Source organism: Erpetoichthys calabaricus, chromosome 3 (assembly GCF_900747795.2).
Source record: "Erpetoichthys calabaricus chromosome 3, fErpCal1.3, whole genome shotgun sequence".
Lineage (NCBI taxonomy): Eukaryota > Metazoa > Chordata > Cladistia > Polypteriformes > Polypteridae > Erpetoichthys > Erpetoichthys calabaricus.
In genome coordinates this window covers 12,358,198-12,383,337 of record NC_041396.2, presented here as the reverse complement: position 1 = coordinate 12,383,337, position 25,140 = coordinate 12,358,198, and the positions used below count along the sequence as shown (strand labels likewise).

Genomic DNA, 25,140 nt, shown 5'->3' with positions numbered 1-25,140 from the left:
TATGTTACAACGTTAATTATACTTTGTCCTCTATTGTTATTGTTAGTATGCATTTGTTAAATTTGTATGGTTTTGAGAAGGTTAATTTGGATAACAGAAAGTATTTATTTTCATGGAAACATGCACTTTGGTTCAAAGGAGATGTTTTGCACTTGTTTTGATCAGGATTTGATTTCTGTTGAAATGTATTTGTTTCATTTGCTGTGGAACATCCTGAGGGTTCGCGGGATCTCCTCGAGGTTGCTGGATATCATGGCCAGCCTGTACACTGGTACTGTGAGTGCTGTGCAGAGTGGAGGCAGGACATCTGTGTTTTTCTCAGTTGATTCTGTGGTCCGTCAGTGGTGTGTTCTGCTCCTACTCTGTTCAGTGCTTGTATGGACTGGGTGTTGGGCAAGGTCATGGGGTCCAGCGGCTGTGGGGCATCTGTTGGTGAAGAAAGATTCACAGATCTTGACTTTGATGATGATGCTGTGATCTTCACAGAGTCAATGGAGGCTCTGATCTGGGCTCTCAAGAGACTAAGTGAGGAGTCTGAGTGTCTGGGCTTGAGAGGGGCCTGATAAAAACTAAAGAGCCAGGCCTTTAATGACCTCTTGGGCACGGCCATCAGCAGTGTGTCTGTCTGCAGGGAGAGTGTCGACCTTGTCGAGAGGTTTACTTACCTAGCAGTGACATTTATGTCTCTGGTGACTCTTCCTATGAAGTCAGTAGACGGAGGTGGGGGGGGGGGTCATGAGGTCACTTTAAAGGGGTGTGTAGCGCTCCTGATATCTATGCAAAAGGACGAAGGTCCAAGTCTTTAGAGTCCTGGTGCTTCCTGTCTTGCTATATGGTTGCGAGACATGGACCTTATCCAGTGACCTGAGACGAAGACTGGACTCCTTCAGTGTCTCTCCGGAAAATCCTTGGGTACCGTTGGTTTGACTTTGTGTTGCTCATAGAGTCCCGAATGAGGCACATGACCTGCACTGTGAGGGAGCGTCAGTTACGGCACTATGGCCATGTGGCACGTTTCCCAGAGGGTGATCGGCTTGTAGGATCCTCATTGTTGGGGATTCAAGTGGCTGGACCAGGCCAAGGGGTCACCCACGTAACACCTGGCTGTGGCAGATACAGGGTGGGACTGGACCGTGTGTCTGCCTGGGGGGGTTGCAAACCGGGATCCTGAGTTGTTTCGTCGTGTAGTGGGTGCGGCCATGCACTGTACCAGTGCATGCTCCCCAACTTGACTTGACTTGACTTGTGTTAATTTCATTATTCATTTTGTTTAATTTTGTTTTCATTGTATTGATATATATAAAAAAAAAGCTGGATGATGCTGTTGCAGGAGACTGAGAGAGAGTCTGTCGCTGCGTGTGTTGACTGTGCCCCTTGCTGCTTGTCTTATAGCTGGATAACGTTGTTGCAGAATAAACGTCAGAATCTGAATCAACAAGCTAATTAAAAGGGCAGGATCAGCTATGTGACACACTCTGGACCCACCAAAGGTCGTAGAAAGGAAAGAATGAAAGAAAAACTGAGTGCCATTATGAACAATGCTGCACATCCTGTCCATGACACACTAACACTGACATCATTCAGCCAATGAATTATTCAGCAGAAGTGGGTTAAGAAACACCACTGGGGGGCATTTACACCTAAAGCAATACACCTGAAAAAGCACCTCACTGGGACTGGGACTGCCAAAACAGAAGTTTTCTTTCTTTTTCATTTTCTTGCTTTTCAGTCATTTTAGTGTGCATTAGAATATAAGAACTTAAGAAATTTGACAAATGAGAGGAGACCATTCAGTCCTTCAAGCCTGTTTGTTAAGCTAATAGATAACCTGTCCCAGTAGCTCATCCAGATTCTTCTTAAAGGTTGTTAAGGTTTCTGCTTCAACTACAGGTCTCGGTAGTTTGTTTCAGAGTCCCACAACTCTGTGTTCAGAACATAGTGTGTACATTTATTTATCTATCTACTTATTTACATAAGAGCTTCTGTAAAAGGCCAAATTACCCACTAGGGACAAATAAAGTTTGATCTATCTATCTATCTATCTATCTATCTATCTATCTATCTATCTATCTATCTATCTATCTATCTATCTATCTATCTATCTATCTATCTATCTATCTATCTATCTATCTATCTATCTATCTATCTATCTATCTATCTATCTATCTATTGTCACACACGTGTGTTTAGGAGACAGCCAAAGGGCTTAAATACAGGTAATTCCATGCCAGGCCAGGGGGTGGTGGAGTGTACTAATTTTCCCTCTCAATCTGTTGCAGACCATTCTAGGGAAATCCCGCCCAGCTCTGGGGCAGCCAATGACGTTCCTTTCGGTTCTGGGGCTGATGACGTCACTTCCTTAGCTGGCCTTTAAATGCTGCCATACTGTCTGAAGAAGTCAATTCTGTTTTGGACTCGGTTGAATGAACATGTCTACCATTTTTGACCAATTTTGCAGCCGTAATCGATTAAATGGGTGGCTGCCCCAAACCTTCTTGATGTCTCTTGGTCGTTCTTGTGACACTATCTATCTATCTATCTATCTATCTATCTATCTATCTATCTATCTATCTATCTATCTATCTATCTATCTATCTATCTATCTATCTATCTATCTATCTATCTATCTATCTATCTATCTATCTATCTATCTATCTATCTATCTATCTATCTATCTATTTACACCGATTTCCAACGGAAATATAAAAGGGTGGAAACGTTTTGAACGTCCCTCGTACTATTCCATCTAGCCACTGTAATGTAAATGCCTGACTGAGAGCTCTGGACATGGTCTTCCTTCTGACAGGCTCTCCCATCACACCAGGGGACTTCTGAAGTTCTCTTAGAGTGACCATTGGGTCACTTAAAATGTATCGTGTCATTACAATGGAGAATATGCAACGTCGGTCACCCATCTGACCAAAGGCCCTTCTTAACTGGTTACTAAGTTTGGTCAGATGGACAACAATAGGAAGAGTCCTGATGGTACCAAATGTCTCCCATTTCAAAATTCTTAAGGTCACTGTGCTCCTGGGGACACTCAAAGATTTTCACATTTTTTAATCCTTTTGTTCTGATGTTTGCTTGTCCACAATTTGATTGCGGAGATCTACAGAGAAATCCTTGGACTTGACGGCTCAGTTTTTGTCCTGACATGCAGTATGTATTATGGCACCTTCTATGCACAGGAATACGATGTCCGATCAATTCATTTTGCCTGAGCGGAATTTGCGCCATAGCAAAGGGTTTTGAATGCTTCTAGGAATGAGAATTCAATTCAGTTTCTAGAATTTTTGGTAACATTTTCATACCTCTTCGCAAACATCACTCAATATGTCATTATGTGTTACTGAGTGAAGACTGATGGTGAAAAATATATTTTTTCTCCATTTAAAATTAAAAGTACAACACAATAAAGTGTGCAAAAAGTGAAGGGAGTTGATATCTTTCAGAATCCACTGTAAAACTGAACGCATACACATAATCCATCCATCCATCCATTATCCAACCCGCTATATCCTAACACAGGTTCAAGGGGGTTTGCTGGAGCCAATCCCAGCCAGCACAGGGCACAAGGCAGGAAACAAACCCCAGGCAGGGCACCAGCACACTGCAGGGCACACACACACACACACACACACACACACCAAGCACACACTAGTGACAATTTAGGATCGCCAATGCACCTAACCTGCATGTCTTTGGACTGTGGGAGGAAACCAGAGTACCCGGAGGAAACCCACACAGACACGGGGAGAACATGCAAACTCATACACATAATACTGTATATAAATACTAAATAATTAGAAAAAAATATTTAAAACACAATAATAAAAATAAAAAAAAACACTTCAGACCTTATATAAGCCAGAGACACAACCCTGGCTAAACCGGGGTGCTCACCCCCTGGGGTCAGGCCTGTCTGTACACACTGGGTCAGGTGAAAGGTGCCAGGCCTTTGAGAAAAAATCACAGCATCATTTGTATGCTGCAGTTGGTTTGTGGAATGGCTAAGGAAGATATCCCAAATATCTTTTTATTTATTCATAGTGTTCCCCATCTTCACTGTGACCACAGGGTCTTGTAATTGCAGATTTTAAACCGGGCAGTTGTAAGCAGTGATAGCTCTTTTTTGTACTTACAATCTTTTTTTTGGGGCAGAGAAAGGCATGGCACTCCAGGGTCTCATTAGACTGGCTCTGAGCAACATAAGCAAACACTTTATCTTGAGCCTTGTCAGCAGTGCAGTATGAAATCCTGAAAGACAGAAGTGGGAAAAGCAGGGCATTAATTACAGTTAATCACTGCTCCGGAAAGGCACAATAACTTGTAGACATTTTTTCTTAAATTCCCATGTGATCTATAAGGAAGCATAAGAACTGAAGATAGATTTAAGTAATCAATTAGTCCACTTTGAATAAGAAGATAAAAGTTTTTCACTTTGATATTAGCAGTTTATGTGGCCTGCGGTGGAACTGACAAGTAGATGGAAAATTCAGATTAAACGCAAGGGGGAACGAAATAGATAGATAGATAGATAGATAGATAGATAGATAGATAGATAGATAGATAGATAGATAGATAGATAGATAGATAGATAGATAGATAGATAGATAGATAGATAGATAGATAGATAGATAGATAGATAGATAGATAGATAGATAGATTCAAAGTAAAAACTATGTGAACCCTTTGGAATGATCTGCTTTACTGCATGAGTTGGTTATGAAAAGTGATCTGATCTTCATCTAAGTCACAGGTCCTGATATACACGATGAGCTTAAGCCAATGACACACAAAAAATTTTACTCTTTCATGTCTTTATTTTACAAACGTGGTAGTGGAAAAAGTAAGTGAACCTTGGGATTTAATAACTGGTTGACCCTCCTTTGGCAGCAATGACCTTAACCAGGTTGACTGCAGATCAGACCTGCACATCATGCGGGGTGGAATTGGAGCCCATTGTTCCCTGCAGAACTGCCTTAACTCTTCCATATTCTTTGGTTGTCTTCTGTGTTTGGCTCTCTCTCTTCAAGTCATTCAATAGGATTGAGATCTGGGCTCTGACTGGGCCACTCCAAAAGGCCGAGTTTGTTCTTCTGAAGCCATTGTGCTGTGGACTTGCTGCGATGTTTGGGGTCATTGTCCTGTTGCGTCACCCAGCCTCTTCTGAGCTTAAGTGGATGGACAGACACCCTCACATTATTCTGGTGAATCTGTTGATAAACTTGGGAAATCATTTTCCCCTCAATGATGGCAAGCTGTCCAGGCCCTGATGCAGTAAAGCAGGCCCAAATCATGATGTTCCCCCCACCATACTTTACTATAGGGATGATGTTCTGATGTTGATATGCAGTGCCCTTTTAACGCCAAATGAAGTTCTGCTTGTTCCTCCCAAATAGTTCAATTTTGGTTTCATCACACCACAAAACATTTTCCCAGTACCGTTGTGGAGTGTCCAAGTGTTCTTTCGCAAACTTCAGCTGTTCAGCAATGTTCTTTTTTGATAACAGTGGCTTCCTTCTTGGTGTCCTGCCATGGACTCCTTTCTTGTTCAATGTTTTGCATATAGTTGACTCATGAACAGAGATGTTAGCCCGTTCTGATGACTTCTTCAAGTCCTTTGCTGTCACTCTAGGGTTCTTCTTTACCTCATTGCTGACTTTGCGTTGTGCTCTTGGGGTCAACTGGGCAGGGCGCCCACTTCTAGGCAGAGTAGCCACAATACCACATGGTCTCCATTTATAGACAACTTGCCTAACAGTAGACTGATGAATATCTCAAATCTTTGAGATGACATTGTAACCCTTTCCAGCCTTATGTAGATGAACAATTCTCAATTGAAGCTCTTCAGACAGCTCTTTTGTGCGAGGCGTGATTCCCATCTGGATATGCTTCTTGTCAAAAGCTCAAACTCAAACTTTATAGTGTTTGTGATCAAAGTCATTCTGGGCCACCACACCTCTGAACTCGTTTCATTAAATGGCCTCAAGAATGATTAGCGAAGGTGGTAGGGAATGAGAACGGCGCCCGTATGCATGCGCCGCCCGGCTGCCCTGCTGAGAGCTGCCGAGAGTTGATTCTACAATAAAATAAAATAAAAATTAAAAAAGAGTAATAAAATCATCACCCCGAAAGTGGATAGTAGACGTCACGTAGTATATGTGTACCAAAGTTCAAGTCAATAGGTGAAACGGTTTTCGAGCTACAGGTGATTTAAAATCCTGGACAGACAAATGAACAGCCATGATAGCGTATTATAGAAGAAGATATTGTGGACTGTATTGCTGTGTCAGGGGCTCTCTGGCGGCCCCTTGTGGTTACTAAGCATCAACTGGATGATAACATACATACAAGGCCGCAAGATTGTTACAGTCTGCTTTATCCATATTACTAACCGAAGGTTATGGACGCAGGGCGCATCGAAGCGCACACGCACTGCAACGAGCCCGCCCATAGTTAACGACACAGCCACAGAAAACACACCCACTAGACAAATGAAGCGCACGAAACAGCTCCCAGGCAAAGGAGTCATGGCTCAAAAACGAAACAGCTCAACTAACGGAAATACAAATCCGAGCCTATAGCTAACGACACAGCCACGGAGAAAACAAAAACGAAACAATTCAGCGCATATGTGAATCACAGTATTACAGTACGGAATCCACAAAGGTCTAGACTGCACAGCATATTTGAATCACATTACAGTATTACAGTAATACGGTTATACTACCTTAGAAGGCTGGCGTCCTTCAACATCTGCAATAAGATGCTGCAGATGTTCTATCAGACAGTTGTGGCGAGCGCCCTCTTCTACGTAGTGGTGTGCTGGGGAGGCAGCATTAAGAGGAAAGACGCCTCATGTCTGGACAAACTGGTGAGGAAGGCAAGCTCTATTGTTGGCATGGAGCTGGACAGTTTAACATCTGTGGCAGAGCGAAGGGCGCTCAGCAGGCTCCTATCAATTATGGAGAATCCACTGCATCCACTTAATAGTATCATCTCCAGACAGAAGAGCAGCTTCAGCGACAGACTGCTGTCACTGTCCTGCTCCACTGACAGATTGAGGAGATCGTTTCTCCCCCAAACTATGCGACTCTTTAATTCCACCCAGAGGGGTAAACGTTAACATTCAACATTATACATAGTTATTGTCTGTTTTTCTGTTTTTCACCTGCATTGTTATCATTCTTTAATTTAATATTATTTATTGTATCAGTATGCTGCTGCTGAAGAATGTGAATTTCCCATTGGGATTAATAAAGTATCTATCTATCTATCTATCTATCTATCTATCTATCTATCTATCTATCTATCTATCTATCTATCTATCTATCTATCTATCTATCTATCTATCTATCTATCTATCTATCTATCTATCTATCTATCTATCTATCTATCTATCTATCTATCTATCTAATACATCATTAACAGTCTAGCCACAGTCATTTAGTAATGTAGCCCTCCATGCCAGGATCCGCCGCCATGGCCACTTCAACACGCGATTCCGCTGCCGACAGCAAATGACTTCTCGCTGACGACACAGCCATAGAAAAACAAACACGCGACTGCATGGCTGAAAACAATAAACGAAGACGTCTACAACTGAGTCACAGCTCCAAAAAGAAACCGCTTTAGTAAAAAATATGTTTATTTAATTAAATGAACTGTCCCAGGACGCACCCACCCTCCATGATATTTCATCCCTCCAAATATCAGAGGGAACAGAAAGTGATTGCCATTCTTGGATTTGCGATTCTTTTGAGAATCACAAGCTTGCTGGTATATCAGATTTCTGGAGAAGGGGGTCCATAGCTTTCATCAGATTCTTAAAGGGGTCCATGACTCAAAAAAGGTGAAGAATCACTGCTCTAGAGGGTCCCACAGCTGGGAAAAAACCAAGAAGTGAGGTTGAAGGAATTGCCAACACAGCTTAAGGGAGAGGACCATGTCGAGACACAGAACTGGGAAAGGCCACACAAACATGTCAGCAGCATTAAGGGATTCCAGAGCATGGTGGTCTTCAGAATTCTTATTATGTCATTCTGGGTTACTGAGTGCTGTTTGATGAGGAGGAAAAAATGAACTGAAATGATTTTAGCACAAGGCTGTAACATAACAAAAGTGTTACAAAAGTGAAGGGGTCTGAAAGCCCATATTTGATGACAAGTGTCGATCTTTCTGAAGACATGTTTTCACTTTGTCATTATGGGATATTGAGTGTAGATTGATGGTAAGAAATGTCAGATTTCTCCATTTACAATGAAGCCCACAACACAATAAAGTGTGCGGAGAGAGAAGGGGTCTCAATGGTTTCTGAATCCACTGTATCACTGTAATGATGACATCCAACAATGTGGCACTGTAAGCAACTATCATGACTGGGTTTCATAGTTCATTTTTTATGTCTTTATTAGGTCTCTTTTTAACATATTTTCTGGTTTCCATAAGGGGGTTTTGACCACCTCAGAATTCATTTCTGCACTTGAATTTCACGGATAATTAATATTTGGCAATGTTGACTTTTCTCTTCATGCTCTACACCTCCGACTATAAATTTAACGGTAGTTCATTTCACTTGCAGAAACTCCCTGATGATTCTGCACTTATCACATACTGTATATTGATAAGGACGGTGAGACAGAGGAGAGGAGTCAGGGGGTGAACTTTGAGAATTGTCTGCAACTTAACATCAGCAAAATGAAGGAACACCAAAAAGACTCAATGTCCAGTCACTGTTTAGGGACTGGATGTACAATAAGGTGAACTCCTAGAAGTAACTGGTTGGACTGGTCTCAGAACACTGAGGAACTACAGGAGACTACAGTTCTTTAATATGGGAAGTGACATCTTCTACAACTCTGTGATGGCCACTGTGGTGGGATGGACTATTGACATCACTTCAAGAGAGGCCAACTGAATCAACAAGCTAATTAAAACAGCAGGACACACTCTGCACCCACCAAAGGTTGTAGAAAGGAAAGAATGAAAGAAAAACTGAGTGCCATTATGAACAATGCTGCACAACCTGTCCATGACACACTAACACTGACAACTTTCAGCCAATGAATTATTCAGCAGAAGTGGGTTAAGAAACACCACTGGGGGGCATTTACACCTAAAGAAATACACCTGAAAAAGCACCTCACTGGGACTGGGACTGCCAAAACAGAAGTTTTCATTCTTTTTGATTTTCTTGCTTTTCAGTCATTTTAGTGTGCATTAGAATATAAGAACATAAGAAATTTGACAAATGAGAGGAGACTATTCAGTCCTTCAAGCCTGTTTGTTAAGCTAATAGATAACCTGTCCCAGTAGCTCATCCAGATTTTTCTTAAAGTTGTTAAGGTTTCTGCTTCAACTACAGGTCTCGGTAGTTTGTTTCAGAGTCCCACAACTGTTTGTGTTCAGAACATAGTGTGTACATTTATTTATCTATCTACTTATTTACATAAGAACTTCTGTAAAAGGCCAAATTACCCACTAGGGACAAATAAAGTTCTATCTATCTATCTATCTATCTATCTATCTATCTATCTATCTATCTATCTATCTATCTATCTATCTATCTATCTATCTATCTATCTATCTATCTATCTATCTATCTATCTATCTATCTATCTATCTATCAAGATGGATGGCCAGGGCCCTTACCTGGCCAGGATGCCTTAGTAATGGAAGGAGTCAGGGAGAAAATGGGCACAGGGCATTACCTCCCCCGGGATGTTAGGTGGCAGCCACACTGGGGTGCAGCAGTGCCCCGGATGCCCACAGGGCTTCATGGGAGTTGGAGTTTGGCACATCCCAGTTGGGTGCTGCCAGGTGATGCTGCAGGGACTGCAAAGCCCTACTACTTCCGCCTCACCCAGAAGTGCTTTTGGGCCAAGCTAATGGGGCACTGGAAGTATTCCCAGGTGCAGGATAAAAGGAGCCTACTGCCACTGCTCCAGAAGCCAGAGTCAGGAGGGAGAGGACGACGCTTGCTGGGAGGAGTGGAGGCAGAAGACAGAGAGAGAGAAGAGAAGGCAAAGACAAAGTGCTTGGTGCTTTATTATTGTTCTTATTTATGATTGTGACTGTGCTGTGCAGGTGGGAAATGTAAAGGAAGCGTTCCTCACAAGAAAAATAAAAAATCGTGTTGCTGAACTTGTGCCCTGCTTTGCTTCTGTAAAGTTCTATCTATCTATCTATCTATCTATCTATCTATCTATCTATCTATCTATCTATCTATCTATCTATCTATCTATCTATCTATCTATCTATCTATCTATCTATCTATCTATCTATCTAATACAATACTGAATTATTTGTTTTCTGTATACTATTTATGCATAATTATTATTATTATTATTATTATTATTATTATTATTATCGAGAGGAGTTGTATGAGGAAGATGGGAGTGGCAGAGAAGTATGTAAAAGTTGTACAGGATATGTACGAGGGCAGTGTGACTTTGGTGAGGTCTGCGGTAGGAGTGACGGAGGTAGGATTACATCAGGGATCGGCTCTGAGCCCCTTTCTTATTTGTAATGGTGATGGACAGGTTGACAGACGAGATTAGACAGGAGTCCCTGTGGACTGTGATGTTTGCTGATGCCAGTGTTATCTGTAGCGATAGTAGGGAGCAGGTTGAGGAGACCCTGGAGAGGTGGATATATGCTCTAGAGAGGAGAGGAATGAAGGTCAGTAGGACCACCAAGACAGAATACATGTGTGTGAATGAGAGGGAGGTCAGTGGAATGGTGAGGATGCAGTGAGTAGAGTTGGCAAAGGTGGATGAGTTTAAATACTTGGAATCAACAGAACAGAGTAACAGGGATTGTGGAAGAGAAGTGAAGAAGAGAGTGCAGGCAGGGTGGAGTGGGTGGAGAAGAGTGTCAGGAGTGATTTGTGACAGACGGGTATCAGCAACAGTGAAAGGGAGGGTCTACAGGATCGTAGTGAGACCAGCTGTGTTATATGGGCTGGAGACGGTGGCACTGACCAGACAGCAGGTGACAGAGCTGGAGGTGGCAGAGTTAAAGATGCTAAGATTTGCATTGGGTGTGATGAGGATGGACAGGATTAGAAATGAGGACATTAGAGGGTCAGCTCAAGTTGGACGGTTGGGAGACAAAGTCAGAGAGACGAGATTGCGTTGGTTTGGACATGTGCAGAGGAGAGATGCTGGGTATACTGGGAGAAGGATGCCAAGGATAGAGCTGCCAGGCAAGAGGAGAAGAGGAAGGCCTAAGAGAAGGTTTATGGATGTGATGAGAGAGGACATGCAGGTGATGGGTATAACAGAACAAGATGATGAGGACAGAAAGATATGGAAGAAGATGATCCGCTGTGGAAACCCCTAACGGGAGCAGCCGAAAGAAGAAGAAGATTTATGCATGATTATTCTTATCTAGTTTTAATTTCTTTTTATTTGCATGTAATTACTTCTTTGAATTCTTTAAAGGCACTTTAAGCTACTTCCTTTGTATGAAAATGTGCTATAGAAATTACTAATAATTAATTAATAAGTGTTGCTGTCGTCAAATGTCTTATTTTCTTCTGGACTTTGATGATCAGATTTAGGCTTGGCTCACGTTCACCCGCTCTGGTCACTATTTTCCTCTCTGTTTCTATTTCGCTGCAGACATAACAACAACATGGCCATGAAAACCAAAATCGCACAAAGATGTTAAAAAATCAACAACAAAATGGAAGGGTGAGAAAGTTACTAAAATGCCACAATAAATTTTATAATGAGAAAAATCACAAAGAATTAAAGAACAATGTATAAGGAAAGTAAATGCTACCATGATGTATGTACACCAGTTCATGTGAATTATATACCGATTTCCAAATGTAGTATTTCTTATCAGAGAAAATCATGAAGTCATAGGTTGATGTCAAGATGCGACACGCCAGCTCAGGCCACGGTGTAACACAGGCCGGCTGGATTGTTTTCAAGGAATCGAGAGCAAATACTTAACTGGAGGTACTGAGAGAGACCGCCGAAGACTGCGCCGCTGTTGTATCCTAGCAAGTTGCTACTTGTTCTCACCAACACACACACAGGAACTCATTCTGCAGTCTATTGATTAAAAAGGCATGAACTTAATCCCAGAATAGCCCGGAGAGTATCCATTTTATTACACTGGAATGAAACGGTGCACAGTTATGAAACTCTGGGGCCATGTCAATAGTTGAACTTCTGATTTACATCATTGGAAAACGCGTGATTAATTAAAATGGAAACTTACAATATATACACTAGCAGCCATTGCTTGGGGTCAATGAATTCCCTGTAATTGGTCCTATGCATTTTTAGGCATTAATTCATTTGCTTTTAAATTACGATATGAAGAAATGCCCCTTATGAGCAAAGGAGAGGATTAGAATTAATTAACTATTCACTTCAAAAAGATCTGCCGTATAATTATGCTCGCTAGTGTCTGGGGAACAAGAGCTCAAAGCACATCTCCGGTTAGCCAGAGAGTGCTATCAGAATCATCTCATCAAAAATGCTTCAGACACTGTGCGGTTTAAAGGCCATCTCTGAGCTACATGTATTCTGTGGGAAAAAAAAAGAATGAAATATGCATAAACAGATTTTGTGTTAACTAAAAAGTATGCAGCAGGCACATGGGCAGAGTCGTTAATGCTGCTGCCTTATTGATCCAACATTCTGGGTGTGACTCTCAGCCCTGGACGCTGTTCATTTATCAGTTTGCACATTGAATGTTACACTAATTGTCCATCCCATAATGGCCCCTGCTTGAGTCTGAGTGAGGGTGTGTGCCTTGTGACGGACTAATGTCGTGTTCAGAGTGGTGTCATATCCAGTGCTGCTGGGATAGGCTCTGGCCGCCTGTGATCCTGATTTGGATTAAACAGAATTAAATTAATATTCCATTTAAAAATTACATTTTTTTTTAAACAATGGTAAATCAAAATGGAAAGCAATTTGAAAATGATGTAGTAACTGCAACGGATAGAAGCTCCCTGGGGTACAGCAGTGCCTCGGATTCCCACAGGGCTTCAAGAAAGTTGGAGTCTGGCACAGCCCTGTTGGGTTCCATGGGTGCTGCCAGGGACTGCAATGCCCTACTTTGTCGGGCTTCCACCTCACCCAGAAGTGGTTTTGGACTACGCTAATGGGGCACTGGAAGTACTCCCAGGTGCAGGATAAAAGAAGCCCCCTGCCATTGCTCCAGAAGCCCCAGTCGGGAGGGAGAGGACGATGCTTGCCGGGAGGAGTGGAGACGGAAGACAGAGAGAAGAGAAGAGAAGAGAAGAGAAGAGAAGAGAAGAGAAGAGAAGAGAAGAGAAGAGAAGAGAAGAGAAGAGAAGAGAAGAGAAGACAAAGTGCTTGCTGCTTTACTGTTTTCTTGTTTGTGCTGTGCAGGTGGGAAATGAAAAGAAAACGTTTCCCACAAGAAAAATAAAAAACACAAGTTGCTGATTGTGCCCTGTGTGTGGATGTGTCGGGTTTGGGGATCTGGTGCTCGCCCTGCAGGCCACAGTTTCTATCTATCTATCTATCTATCTATCTATCTATCTATCTATCTATCTATCTATCTATCTATCTATCTATCTATCTATCTATCTATCTATCTATCTATCTATCTATCTATCTATCTATCTATCTATCTATCATTTGTTTTTGTATACTATTTATGCATATTATGCTAATTATGCTAATTTTAATTTCTTTTTCTTTGCATGTAATATGGCGCTTGTGCTAATCACTGGAGACTTTAACCATGTGACGCTGGACAAAACATTACCTGCCTTCTCCCAGTATGTGGATTGTAACACCCAGGGAAATGGGACTATTGACCTACTGTATGCAAATGTTAAAGACGCATACAGCGCCACCCCGCTGCCTGCGCTAGGGAAAGCAGATCATAACCTGGTTCTGCTTCAGCCTCACTACAAACCAAGAGTGAGGGTCCTACCTACAACCACATGCTCATTCAGGAAGTGGTCCCCTGAGGCAGAGCAGGCTCTGACAGACTGGAACTACGGACTGGGATATCCTGCAGGGGTCACATAGTGAGAACATTGAGGAGGCTGTTGACTGCACTACTGACTACATCAACTTCTGTATGGACATTGTAGTTCCAGTAAGAACAGTACGCTGCTAAGCTAACAACAAACCATGGATTACAAGTGACATCAAGGGCCTTTTGAACCAGAAGAAAATGGCTTTTAAAGGTGGTGATCAGCATGAGCTCAAGCGCATGCAGAAGGAACTCCGAGTCCAGCTCAGGGAGGCGAAGTAGCAGTACAGGAGAAAACTGGAGCAGAAATTGCAGAATAACAGCATGAAGGAAGTGTGAGATGGGATGAAGATCATCACTGGCTGCAGCTCAAAGTGGGTGCCACCATCGAGAGAGACGTGGAGAGAGCGAACCTGATGAACAACTTCTTTAACAGGTTTGACCACCCTAACCCACTCTCACCTCAGAGTACTGCATCCTCCACCCATCCTTCTGCTGATACCAGCATAGAAGAGACATCCCCACCCACAATTACAACAGCGCAGGTGAGCAGAGAGCTGAGGAGACTTCGTGCCAGCAAAGCAGCAGGTCCAGATGGAGTATCGCCACGACTGCTGAAGGCCTGTGCGTTGGAGATGGGGGGTCCTCTACAGTGCATCTTCAACCTGAGCCTGGAACAGGGGAGAGTCCCGAGGCTTTGGAAAACATCTTGCATCACCCCAGTCCCAAAGTTGTCACATCCTAGTGAGCTGAATGACTTCCGGCCTGTCGCTCTGACTTCACATGTGATGAAGACCATGGAGCGGTTGCTGCTTCACCACCTGAGGCCACAGGTCTGCCACACCCTCGACCCTCTGCAGTTCGCATGCCAGGAGAAGGTGGGAGCGGAGGATGCCATCCTCTACATGCTACACCGATCCCTCTTCCACTTGGACAGAGGCAGTGGTGCTGTAAGAATTATGTTTCTGGACTTCTCTAGCGCTTTCAACACCATCCAACATCTGCTCCTCAGGGACAAGCTGACAGAGATGGGAGTAGATTCATACCTGGTAGCATGGATCGTGGACTATCTTACAGACAGACCTCAGTACGTGCATCTCGGGAACTGCAGGTCTGACATTGTGGTCAGCAGCACAGGAGCGCCGCAGGGGACTGTACTTTCTCCGGTCCTGTTCAGCCTAAATACATCAGACTTCCAATACAACTCGGGGTCCTGCCACGTGCAAAAGTTCGATGACGACACATGGGCTGCATCAGGAGTGGGCAGGATGAGGAGTATAGGAACCTCATCAAGGACTTTATTAAATGGTGTGACTCAAACCACCTACAACTGAACACCAGCAAAACCAAGGAGCTGGTGGTGGATTTTAGGAGGACCAGGCCCCTCATGGACCCTGTGATTATCAGAGGTGACTGTGTGCAGATGGTACAGACCTATACATACCTGAGAGTGCAGCTGGATGATAAACTGGACTGGACTGCCAATACTGATGTTCTGTGCAAGAGAGGACAGAGCCGACTATACTTACTTAGAAGGCTGGCGTCCTTCAACATCTGCAATAAGATGCTGCAGATGTTCTATCAGACAGTTGTGGCGAGCACCCTCTTCTATGCGGTGGTATGCTGGGGAGGCAGCATAAAGAAGAGGGGTGCCTCACACCTGGACAAACTGGTGAGGAAGGCAGGCTCTATTGTAGGCATGGAGCTGGACAGTTTGACATCTGTGGCAGAGTGACGGGCGCTGAGCAGACTCCCGTCTGCCCACCTGTGCCATGTGGAGTTTCATTAACTTATACTGGGGATCTGTTTGCTGTCAGTAGCAGCTATCGAAAGTGAAAAAGAGGAAAATACACAAAATACACAAGCTGGAGTGACCACTGTCAAGGTAAAATTGAAACAGTAAAGTAAATTGTAAGTATCACAGAATGTTTCATTATTTTGCCAGTGGCTTTCCCTGGGAAATTTGGAAATTACTGAACTTTATACAGCACAATCTGTCCAATGAAAAACTAACTGTCTAGACATTTTTTAAAGAATAAGTGAGCCACATTTCAACAAAATCACTCCACAGGAGGCTGATTTGTTTCATATGGACAGACCTGGCTATTGCAGTAGTTGCTTCTCACATGATATGAGAATGCCCGTAAAAAACAGCATACCTTGCCTGGCATTGTAACTGAGTTCTCGTCAAGTTCTGAAAAAAGTCCTCAACAGATCCTTGTAATAAAATGCCCTGAGAGAAAGGCAGAGATGATTCTTTTCAAATAAGGATCAGGAAATGAAACATCAGTCAGAATTCAAGCGAACTTCCTAACCAAAAAAGTCAGTCCTACCCTTTTCCAAAACCAAATACAGAAACCAAAAAATTTAATCAAAAAAGAAAAACGAATAGGCTAGACATCCATCCATCCATCCATCCATTTTCCAACCCGCTGAATCCGAACACAGGGTCACGGGGGTCTGCTGGAGCAGCAGGAACCAATCCCGGGCAGGGTGCCAACCCACCGCAGGACACACACTAACACACCCACAAACCAAGCACACACTAGGGCCAATTTAGAATCGCCAATCCACCTAACCTGCATGTCTTTAGACTGTGGGAGGAAACCGGAGCGCCCGGAGAAAACCCACGCAGACACGGGGATAACATGCAAACTCCACGCAGGGAGGACCCGGGAAGCGAACCCAGGTCCCCAGGTCTCCCAACTGCGAGGCAGCAGCGCTACCCACTGCGCCACCGTGCCGCCCACCAAATCAAAAGCAAAGCAAAGTACATACTGTAAGGTGTTGTTACCCAAATCTCGGATGAACCGAGAGCGGTAACATTTGATGTTGCCTCGCTGCTGACGTCATAATTTCCGATTTCTGACCTCAGTACTATAACAATGGCACAGCAACCACACCACAAAATGTTAGCCTTTAAATGAACTTTTGAGTCCACTAGGTTTAAGATACCTTCATGTTTTGTATCAAATAACTTCAGTTTTACTCAAGCTTAAATGCTAGAATTAGTAAAGGAACAGGCCATTGAGCCCAACAAAGCTCGCCAGTCCTGTCCACTTATTTCTTCCAAAAAAAACATCAAGTCGAGTTTTGAAAGTCCCTAACGTCTTACTGTCCACCACACTACCTGGTCATTTATTCCAAGTGTCTATCATTCTTTGTGTAAAGAAAAACGTCCTAATGTTTGTGCGAAATTTACCCTTCACAAGTTTCTGTGTCCCCGTGTTCTTGATGAACTCATTTTAAAATAACAGTCTCGATCCACTGGAATAATTCCCTTCATAATTTTAAATACTTTAATCATGTCACCTCTTAATCTTCTTTTGCTTAAACTGCAAAGGCTCAGCTCTTTCAATCTTTCCTCATAATTCAACCCCTGTAGCCCTGGAATCAGCCTAGTCGCTCTTCTCTGGACCTTTTCTTGTGCTGCTATGTCCACTTTGTAGCCTGGAGACCAAAACTGCACTGAGGACTCCAGATGAGGCCTCACCAGTGTGTTATAAAGGTTGAGCAGAACCTCCTGTGACTTGTACTCCACACATCAAGGCGCTATATAACCTGACATTCTATTAGTTTTCTTAATGGCTTCTGAACAATGTCTGGAAATCGATAGCTTATAGTCCACTATGACTCCTAAATCCATCTCAGAAGGTGGACTCTTGATTTTCCAACCGCCCATTGTGTATTCAAACCTAACATTTTTACTTCCTATATGTAACTCACATTAAATTTCATCTGCCACAAATCTGCCCAAGCCTATAGACAGACAGACAGACAGACAGACAGACAGACAGACAGACAGACAGACAGACAGACAGACAGACAGACAGACAGACAGATAGATAGATAGATAGATAGATAGATAGATAGATAGATAGATAGATAGATAGATAGATAGATAGATAGATAGATAGATAGATAGATAGATAGATAGATAGATACTTTATTAATCCCAAGGGGAAATTCCCATACTCCAGCAGCAGCATACTGATAAAGAACAATATTAAATTAAACAGTGATAACAATGCAGGTATACAGACAGACAATAACTTTGTATAATTTTAACGTTTACCCCCCCGGGTGGATTTGAGGAGTTGCACAGTGTGGGGGAGGAACGGTCTCCTCAGTCTGTCAGTGGAGCAGAACATTGACATTGACTGTATGCTATCCAAGTCCTTCTGTAATGATATAATGGATTCCAAATTATCTGCTAATCCACCTATCTTGGTAACATCTGCAAACTTAACCATATATATTATATATTCCTATCTAAATCATTTATATATATTAAAAATAGCGGCCCCTGCACTGCCCCCTGCTGGTCACCACTCTTAACATCGGCCAATGAGGTTCCTCACACCATCACCCTCTGCTTCCTGTGTCTGAGCCAATTCTGCACCCATCTAAAAACATCACCCTGAACTCCCACTTCTTTTAATTTGATGCCCAACCTCTCATGTGGCACCTTATCTTTGTTCCTGATCATCATTTTGTGTAACACCCAAAAAAAATGCCAATCCAACTATCAGAACAATGTATTTTTTAATGTTTGTTTTTAATTTATCTTGTTGGACTTAGACAAAACGGTGCCACGCATTCAAAAAGCACGTCCCTTAATTAGATACAGTGATCCCTCGCTATATCGCACTTCGTCTTTCGCGGCTTCACTCCATCGCAGACTTTAAATGTAAGCATATGTGAATATATATCGTGGATTTTTCACTGCTCCGTGGATGTCTATGGTCTACAGTATGTGTGCTTCCTCAGTTGATTTGCCCATTTGAATTCAAACAAGGGACGCATTTGAATTCAAACAAGAGACGCTATTGGCGGATGGCTGAGAAGCTACCCAATCAGAGCACGCGGTTAAGCTCCTGGGTGCTGTGCTAACTCTCGAGCGTCTCGCGACCATTCTACAAATGGCAAAAGATCTCCAGACATCAGTTGAAGAATGGGACCCGCAAATGATTCGCTCTTTGCAATTTAAAAATGCTCTTGACGGCGCCATGGAAGTGTATAGGAACCTCTTTACACAAATGAAAAAGCAGCGCCAGCAACTGCCCATCACGATGTTCCTTACATGCAAAACACTGCCTAGTATGCCTTCAGTGGAAGAAGATGACGGCGGTGCTACACAGTCGCCTGAAGAGGCTCCTTTAGAACAGCTGTGACAGTGCAGTAAATGTCATCGTTATCTGACAAGTTGGTGAGTACCCAAAACTATTTTTCTATGTACTTGGTACATGTATGTACGTTTATTGTAACTGTGCACACATTTTATACAATTTTTTCCTTGCATTGTTAGTATTTATTGCCGGTGGCCTGTCTATCGTAATGGCTGTAACAAATGTGATATTGGAGACGCTCTACAGTATCTTTAAAATAACATTTTGGTTTTATGTACAGCATTAACATGTTATAGATTTTTCACGTATTTTTATATCACCTTATCAATTACAATATGTTTAAAACTGTATTACGTATTAAATAAAACTCCTCAATGATATACAAAACGTATGTTTGTGAGTAGTATATAAACTGTGTTTACATACATAATTTCAACGAATCTTACCTAATAACTAAGAGAATATAAAGGGTTTATGCTGTATAACTGTACGGGGAATATTTATAAACCATGTGGGAGAGTTTATAAGGACTTAAAATATATAAAAATAACCATATAAACATATGGTTTCTACTTCGCGGATTTTCTTATTTCGCGGGTGGCTCTGGAATGCAACCCCCGCAATGGAGGAGGGATTACTGTATTCTCTATTAAGGAGCCTTTGGTCAGAAGTACTGTGCGTTATCATTCTGAGACATTAGCCATACACACCTGTATATTGAGACATCTTCAATGAGATCGTTCGTTTCTGTGTCAGTCTGGATTATCCCCTTTGGAGACACTGTTAAGGTCACTTTCCGAAACCTTTTGGCACTGGCTTTTGCCTGTCAAGGAAAACAAATATTTGCATTAGAAAAAGAAATACAAAGTAAACCCTATGAGATACGAGTGCTTAAGTAATTAAACGGATCCGTTAAGAAAGATTCTGCCCCAACAATTTCCAGCGGCGACTTGCAGTTCCTTCACTCAGCCACACTCTCTATACCCCAGGCGGTAAGACAAAGCAACAAGGCAAGCTACGGGAGCAAACCTTAAACTTTTCTGTGGTCATTGTCATTGTCAACATTCTTAACCATTCTTAAAGTGCTAAAAGCAAAAGCAAATAAAAGTAAATTGGTGTGGCAAAATCACAGATACAACCTTGGAATACTTCATGGAGTAGATCAGGGCGCTCCACCTGTGTGTGCCGTTCAGTCTCTTAACTCTTTGAGGGCTGAATATTTTTTTCCAAAAAGCTCAGTTTTCTGAAAAGCACGCCAAGCGATAGTTTCATACATAAATCAACATGAAACGTCTGTTGCTGTGTGCTGTGGCTGCTGCCGGCGCCTGTATGGTGGTCTCAGGCAGCAGCAGTTCTGCAGGGGTGGCTTGATGGCCAGCAGAAGTGCATGGCAGGCCGGCTGCCTGGCTGTCTCCGCACAGAAGTTGGGTGGCGGTGGAAGTCGCAGTACGACACAATCTGCTTTGTACCTTTTGTCGTTGTAAGTGGCGGTCCTCCCAGGCAAACGTTGCTGCAGGTGCGTCAGCTACACAATCGTGTCCAGCAGCACGATCAGCTGGTACCTCATTTTTGTTTTCGTTCTCCATCTCCAAATTACTTGCATCAAAGTCCGATTCAGTGATAAGACAAAAAAACGCCGTCCACAGGGTATTTTGCTTAGCACACTCGCTTTGGTCTCCCGTCAGATGTCGATGCCATTTTAGAGGTTGTTTGCTCTGTGTTACTCATACACACAAGGAATCGAGGTCACATCAACGAAGCTAACTCTCCTTCTAGCAAAGAGAGTCAACACTAAAACGTAGTGGTGAGTTTGTTGCAAGTTTACAGCTAATAACCGTCCTCTACTGTGTTCATCCTTCTTCTCTTCTTCCTACTTGCTTCTCACTGCTGACTTTTTTAAAGCTCGCCAAGGCCAAGGTGAACACCCACAGTCCCTCCCTGCCCAACGTCATTTTGACAAACCAGATCGGCACATGTTTACGAAGTGTGTATGAACGAAATTTACCAATGATTTGAGGGCTTCACTTTAGTGAATGTGAAAAGTCCAGAAAACGACCATTTTATAAGTTAACGTTCTGACCTTTCACCTTGCCTGGCTGCTTTTTTTGTAGAGGCAAGTTTAATTTTTGCTGTTTTTAACTTCAAATGTCTGCTGATAATTCCTCCTTCTCTGTGGTGAGCTGCTATTATTATAGAGCAAAAGTTTAAATAAAAAGTAAAGCACTTACAATTTTAAAATAAAAAAGTTGTTTATAGTGTTTTTAACAGTTTAACCTCTTTAGTGTTAATCCCGAACATCACTTGGGCAACTGTATAGCAGGGACGTGCGGTCAGGGGAGGCAGGTGAGACATCATGAAAAGTAAAACAACTAATAACATAAAATAAATGTGTCCACTGGTCTGTGCTCTAAGTTTGTTTTCTGTATGATTCCAATAATTTTGATTATTTTTATACTCAAAATCGCTAAATTGGCGCATTTCCTGTTCAAATACAGGACGAGCCTCACCTCATCTCAGACTGCGCTCTCCCTCACACACTGGGCTGATGCCTGCAATTGGCGCGTGCCTGTTACTGTCTCTAAGTGTGTCGTCAATATAATGTTAGCAGACACATTTATTATACACCCTGACTTTCCACAGTCTGGCTAATATCTTTAATGAATGTGTGTGACATATTTAGTCTTGCTGATCGGACATAAAACCGCAGTGAAAAGGCACAAGGCGAGGCAGACAGTAACGTGTCGCCCTGAAGGGGGCGCATGTGAGCCCAATAGGTGCTCGTTGCTGCTGCTCTTCTATGCTGAGGCGCCAATAAGTTAGCAACATCAGAAAGTCAAGTGCACTGCAGCGGCCCGTTTATTTTTATTTTTTATCCCGACTCACTGCCAAAATGGAAGATTAAGATTTTTAAAACTAAAGTAAAATAAGGAGGACTTTACAAGAAAGTGACAGAGATTTTCATGGAGAAGGGTCCATGTACTTTTTGGTATTTGAAATTTTGTTTCAGAAAATATTATTTAAAAAAGAAAAAGACACACTTATTTCATTTTCAACTTAAAAGGGAAAAATGAAAAACGCAAAACAATTACTTTTTTCCTTTTGTTCTTTCGCACATCAGAAAAGAAAAATGCAAGAAACGAAAAGGAGAAAATGCCCTCTATTTATTTTGTCTGAACCAGAAGTTTTTGTAGGTCAACAATCTGGTCAGGTAATGTGCCAATTTCAGCAAACACTGGTCACTGGTGTGTAGACTGGTTTGCAAAGCTTGTATTTTTACCTGAAAGATGTGACTCAGATTTTCTGCAGTCATGTCCTCGTCCCGGAGTGTCACTCTTTTACTGTTCTAAAAAACAACATAACGCTCCATCCTCTGCTGATGCCAGTGTAACTTCAAGGCCGTCGATCGATGTGTTGTGAGGAAGGCTGTTGGCATGTGTCGTCAAAAATCACGCAGAAAAAGAAGTACCTCCAGTTTCAGACAACGAAAATGTGTCTGCTTTATTGTTTTTGAGCTATTACACTTCATTATTTGAATCACAAATAAATCCAGAAAAGTATGTGTAATTTTAAGTTTATGACTGCTATTTGTTACAATAGAATTAAAAAATATCTTATTGTCCCTCATTTTATTCTTTAATCAAAAATCTAAATCTGAAAATTCCTTTCAATTTCGTTTTTTTGTTTTTGCTTCTAAAATGAAATTTCAAATACCAAAAAGTACACGGACTGAGAAGTGTTCGTGAAAGTTGACAGCCAAGATCCAATTACTTATCTAAAGTTATTTCGACGTTGTAACTGAAAGAATTAATGTTGAGATGAACCGTTATGCTGAACAATGTCAGGTAAATGACCGTACATCGCCTTAGTGTTAGTCCCGAGTGTCACTCGAGCAACTGTATAGGCGTGTTTTACATAAGCAGTAGACCCAAGTGGTGCAGCTGCATCTTCTTCTAGCCTCATAATGGCGTCTCGTTTTTCGGCAGCCTGGATGTTGTACGCTTCTGACAGTGATGTTGAGGAGTGATGACGAAGTCAGTCTGTCTTTAGGTAGTGAAAGTGAAATGGACTATGAAACCAAAAGCAATTCTGATGAATCTGAAAGTGACGCTCACACGTGTTTGGGTCTCTGTTGACCCTGCTTCAAATAAATCAGCACCACCTCATTTTGATTTTGTGGGGCAGCCAGGAATAAAAGTGAATGTTGACAGACCAGATCCAATTACTTACTTGAAGTTATTTCTTGATGATGACCAAACCGAAAGAATTATTGTTGAGATGAACCATTATGCTGTGCAGTGTCAGGTAAATGTCTGTACACCTAAACAGTTTTCACATTCAAAGGTATACTACACAAAAGACAAATTTTAAAAATATATACTGTATTAGTATCATCATCCATCCATCCATCCATTGTCCATTGCTTATCCGCGTAAGTCAGGTCGTGGGGGCAGCAGCCTAAGCAGGGAAGCCCAGACCTCCCTCTCCCGGGTCACCTCCTCCAGGTCCTCTGGGGGGACCCTGAGGCGTTCTTAGGCCAGCCAGGAGATATAATCCCTCCAGCGTGTCCTGGGTCTGCCCCATGGCTTTCTCCCAGTGGGATATGCCCAGAACACCCCCCTAGGGAGGCGTCCAGGGGGTATCCTGACCAGATGCCCGAACCACCTCACCTGGCTCCTCTCAATGCGGAGGAGCAGCGACTCTATTCCGAGTCTCTCCTGGATAACTGAACTCCTCACCCTATCTCTACGGGAAAGTCCACCCACCCTGAGGAGAAAACTCATTTCAGCAGCTTGTATCCACGGTCTTGCTCTTTCGGTCACTACCCAAAGCTTGTGGCCATAGGTGAGGGTAGGAATGTAGATCGACTGGTAAATCGATAGCCTCGCCTTTTGGCTTGGCTCTCTCTTCACCATGACGGACCGTTGCAGAGCCCACATTCCATCTGTCAATCTCCCACTCCATCCTTCCCTCACTTGTGAACAAGACCCAGAGATACTTGAACTCCTCCACTTGAGGCAGTAATGTGTTCCCAACCCGAAGAGAGCATTTCACCCTTTTCCGGCAGAGAACCATGGCCTCAGATTTAGAGGTGCTGACTCTGTCCGATGAAGCCAACAAAATCACTTCATCCGCAAATAGCAGAGAAGAGATTCTGAGGTCACCGAACCAGACCCCCTCCACTCCTTGGCTGCGCCTAGAAATTCTGTCCATAAAACTTATGAACAGCCCAGTATCATCATTATAATTATTATTCATTTCAAATTATTTATCGTTATTGTTATAATTTGTATCATCATTATACTTTTTACACTTCTGACTTTGTACTTTTAGTGTTTTGCACATTTTACAGTAGAAAGATGAGATTTAATAAAACAGGTCATTTTCAATCCAAAGAATGCAATGCTTTTTACATTGTCATGCCAGAAGTACCAAAAGATGGTAATCCCAAGCCAGGCCAGGGGGTGGCGGGATGCAGTAACCTTTACTCTGTTATCCCTGCAGACCAAACACAGGACATTCTGCCTGGTTCTGATGATGTCACTTCTGGTTCCGGCCCCAAAGACATCACTTCCAGTCCCGGCCTGCCTTAAAAGACAGACAACCTCCTTCAGTTCTCAGTTCCTAATTTGAACTCAATCTGTACACTACTGTAATATGAATTATTCAACTTTTCAGCCTTATTCAAGTATACGGGAGGCTGCCCCAAACCTTTTCCTGTGTCAAGGTTTATTTTCACATGTTGTTTTGAGAAAAAATGCAACACTAAGGAGGATAAAGCACATGAAATATAACAAAAAAAATATAGCACATTACACATGGCTCTCACTTTGCACTCTTTTCTGCCAAGACAGACTCCATTCAACCTCATGATCATGGACTGAATCAATTTGGGTATATTCATATACTACTACTACTACTTGTGTAACAAAAAAATAAAATAGAAAATTGTGAACTTCACTTTATGTAGATGCTGCAGATCGCTGTGCATACATTTGCATTTTCCTGGCACATTTCAATTTATAAATTACGC

At 42.5% G+C, this 25,140-nt stretch overlaps 1 protein-coding gene across 2 annotated transcripts in view; it reads right to left on the bottom strand.

Annotated features, from left to right (window-relative positions):
• Nucleotides 1-25,140, bottom strand: part of si:dkey-71h2.2 (low density lipoprotein receptor adapter protein 1) — a 184,330-nt gene that overhangs the window by 89,881 nt on the left and 69,309 nt on the right. For both annotated transcript variants that reach the window (XM_051924490.1, XM_028796375.2), the window contains exons 3-4: nucleotides 19,820-19,932; nucleotides 4,143-4,257 (exon numbers count right to left, since the gene is read on the bottom strand). In XM_051924490.1, coding sequence (XP_051780450.1) covers nucleotides 4,143-4,257; nucleotides 19,820-19,932 — 228 coding nt within the window. The remainder of the gene's footprint in view (nucleotides 1-4,142; nucleotides 4,258-19,819; nucleotides 19,933-25,140) is intronic.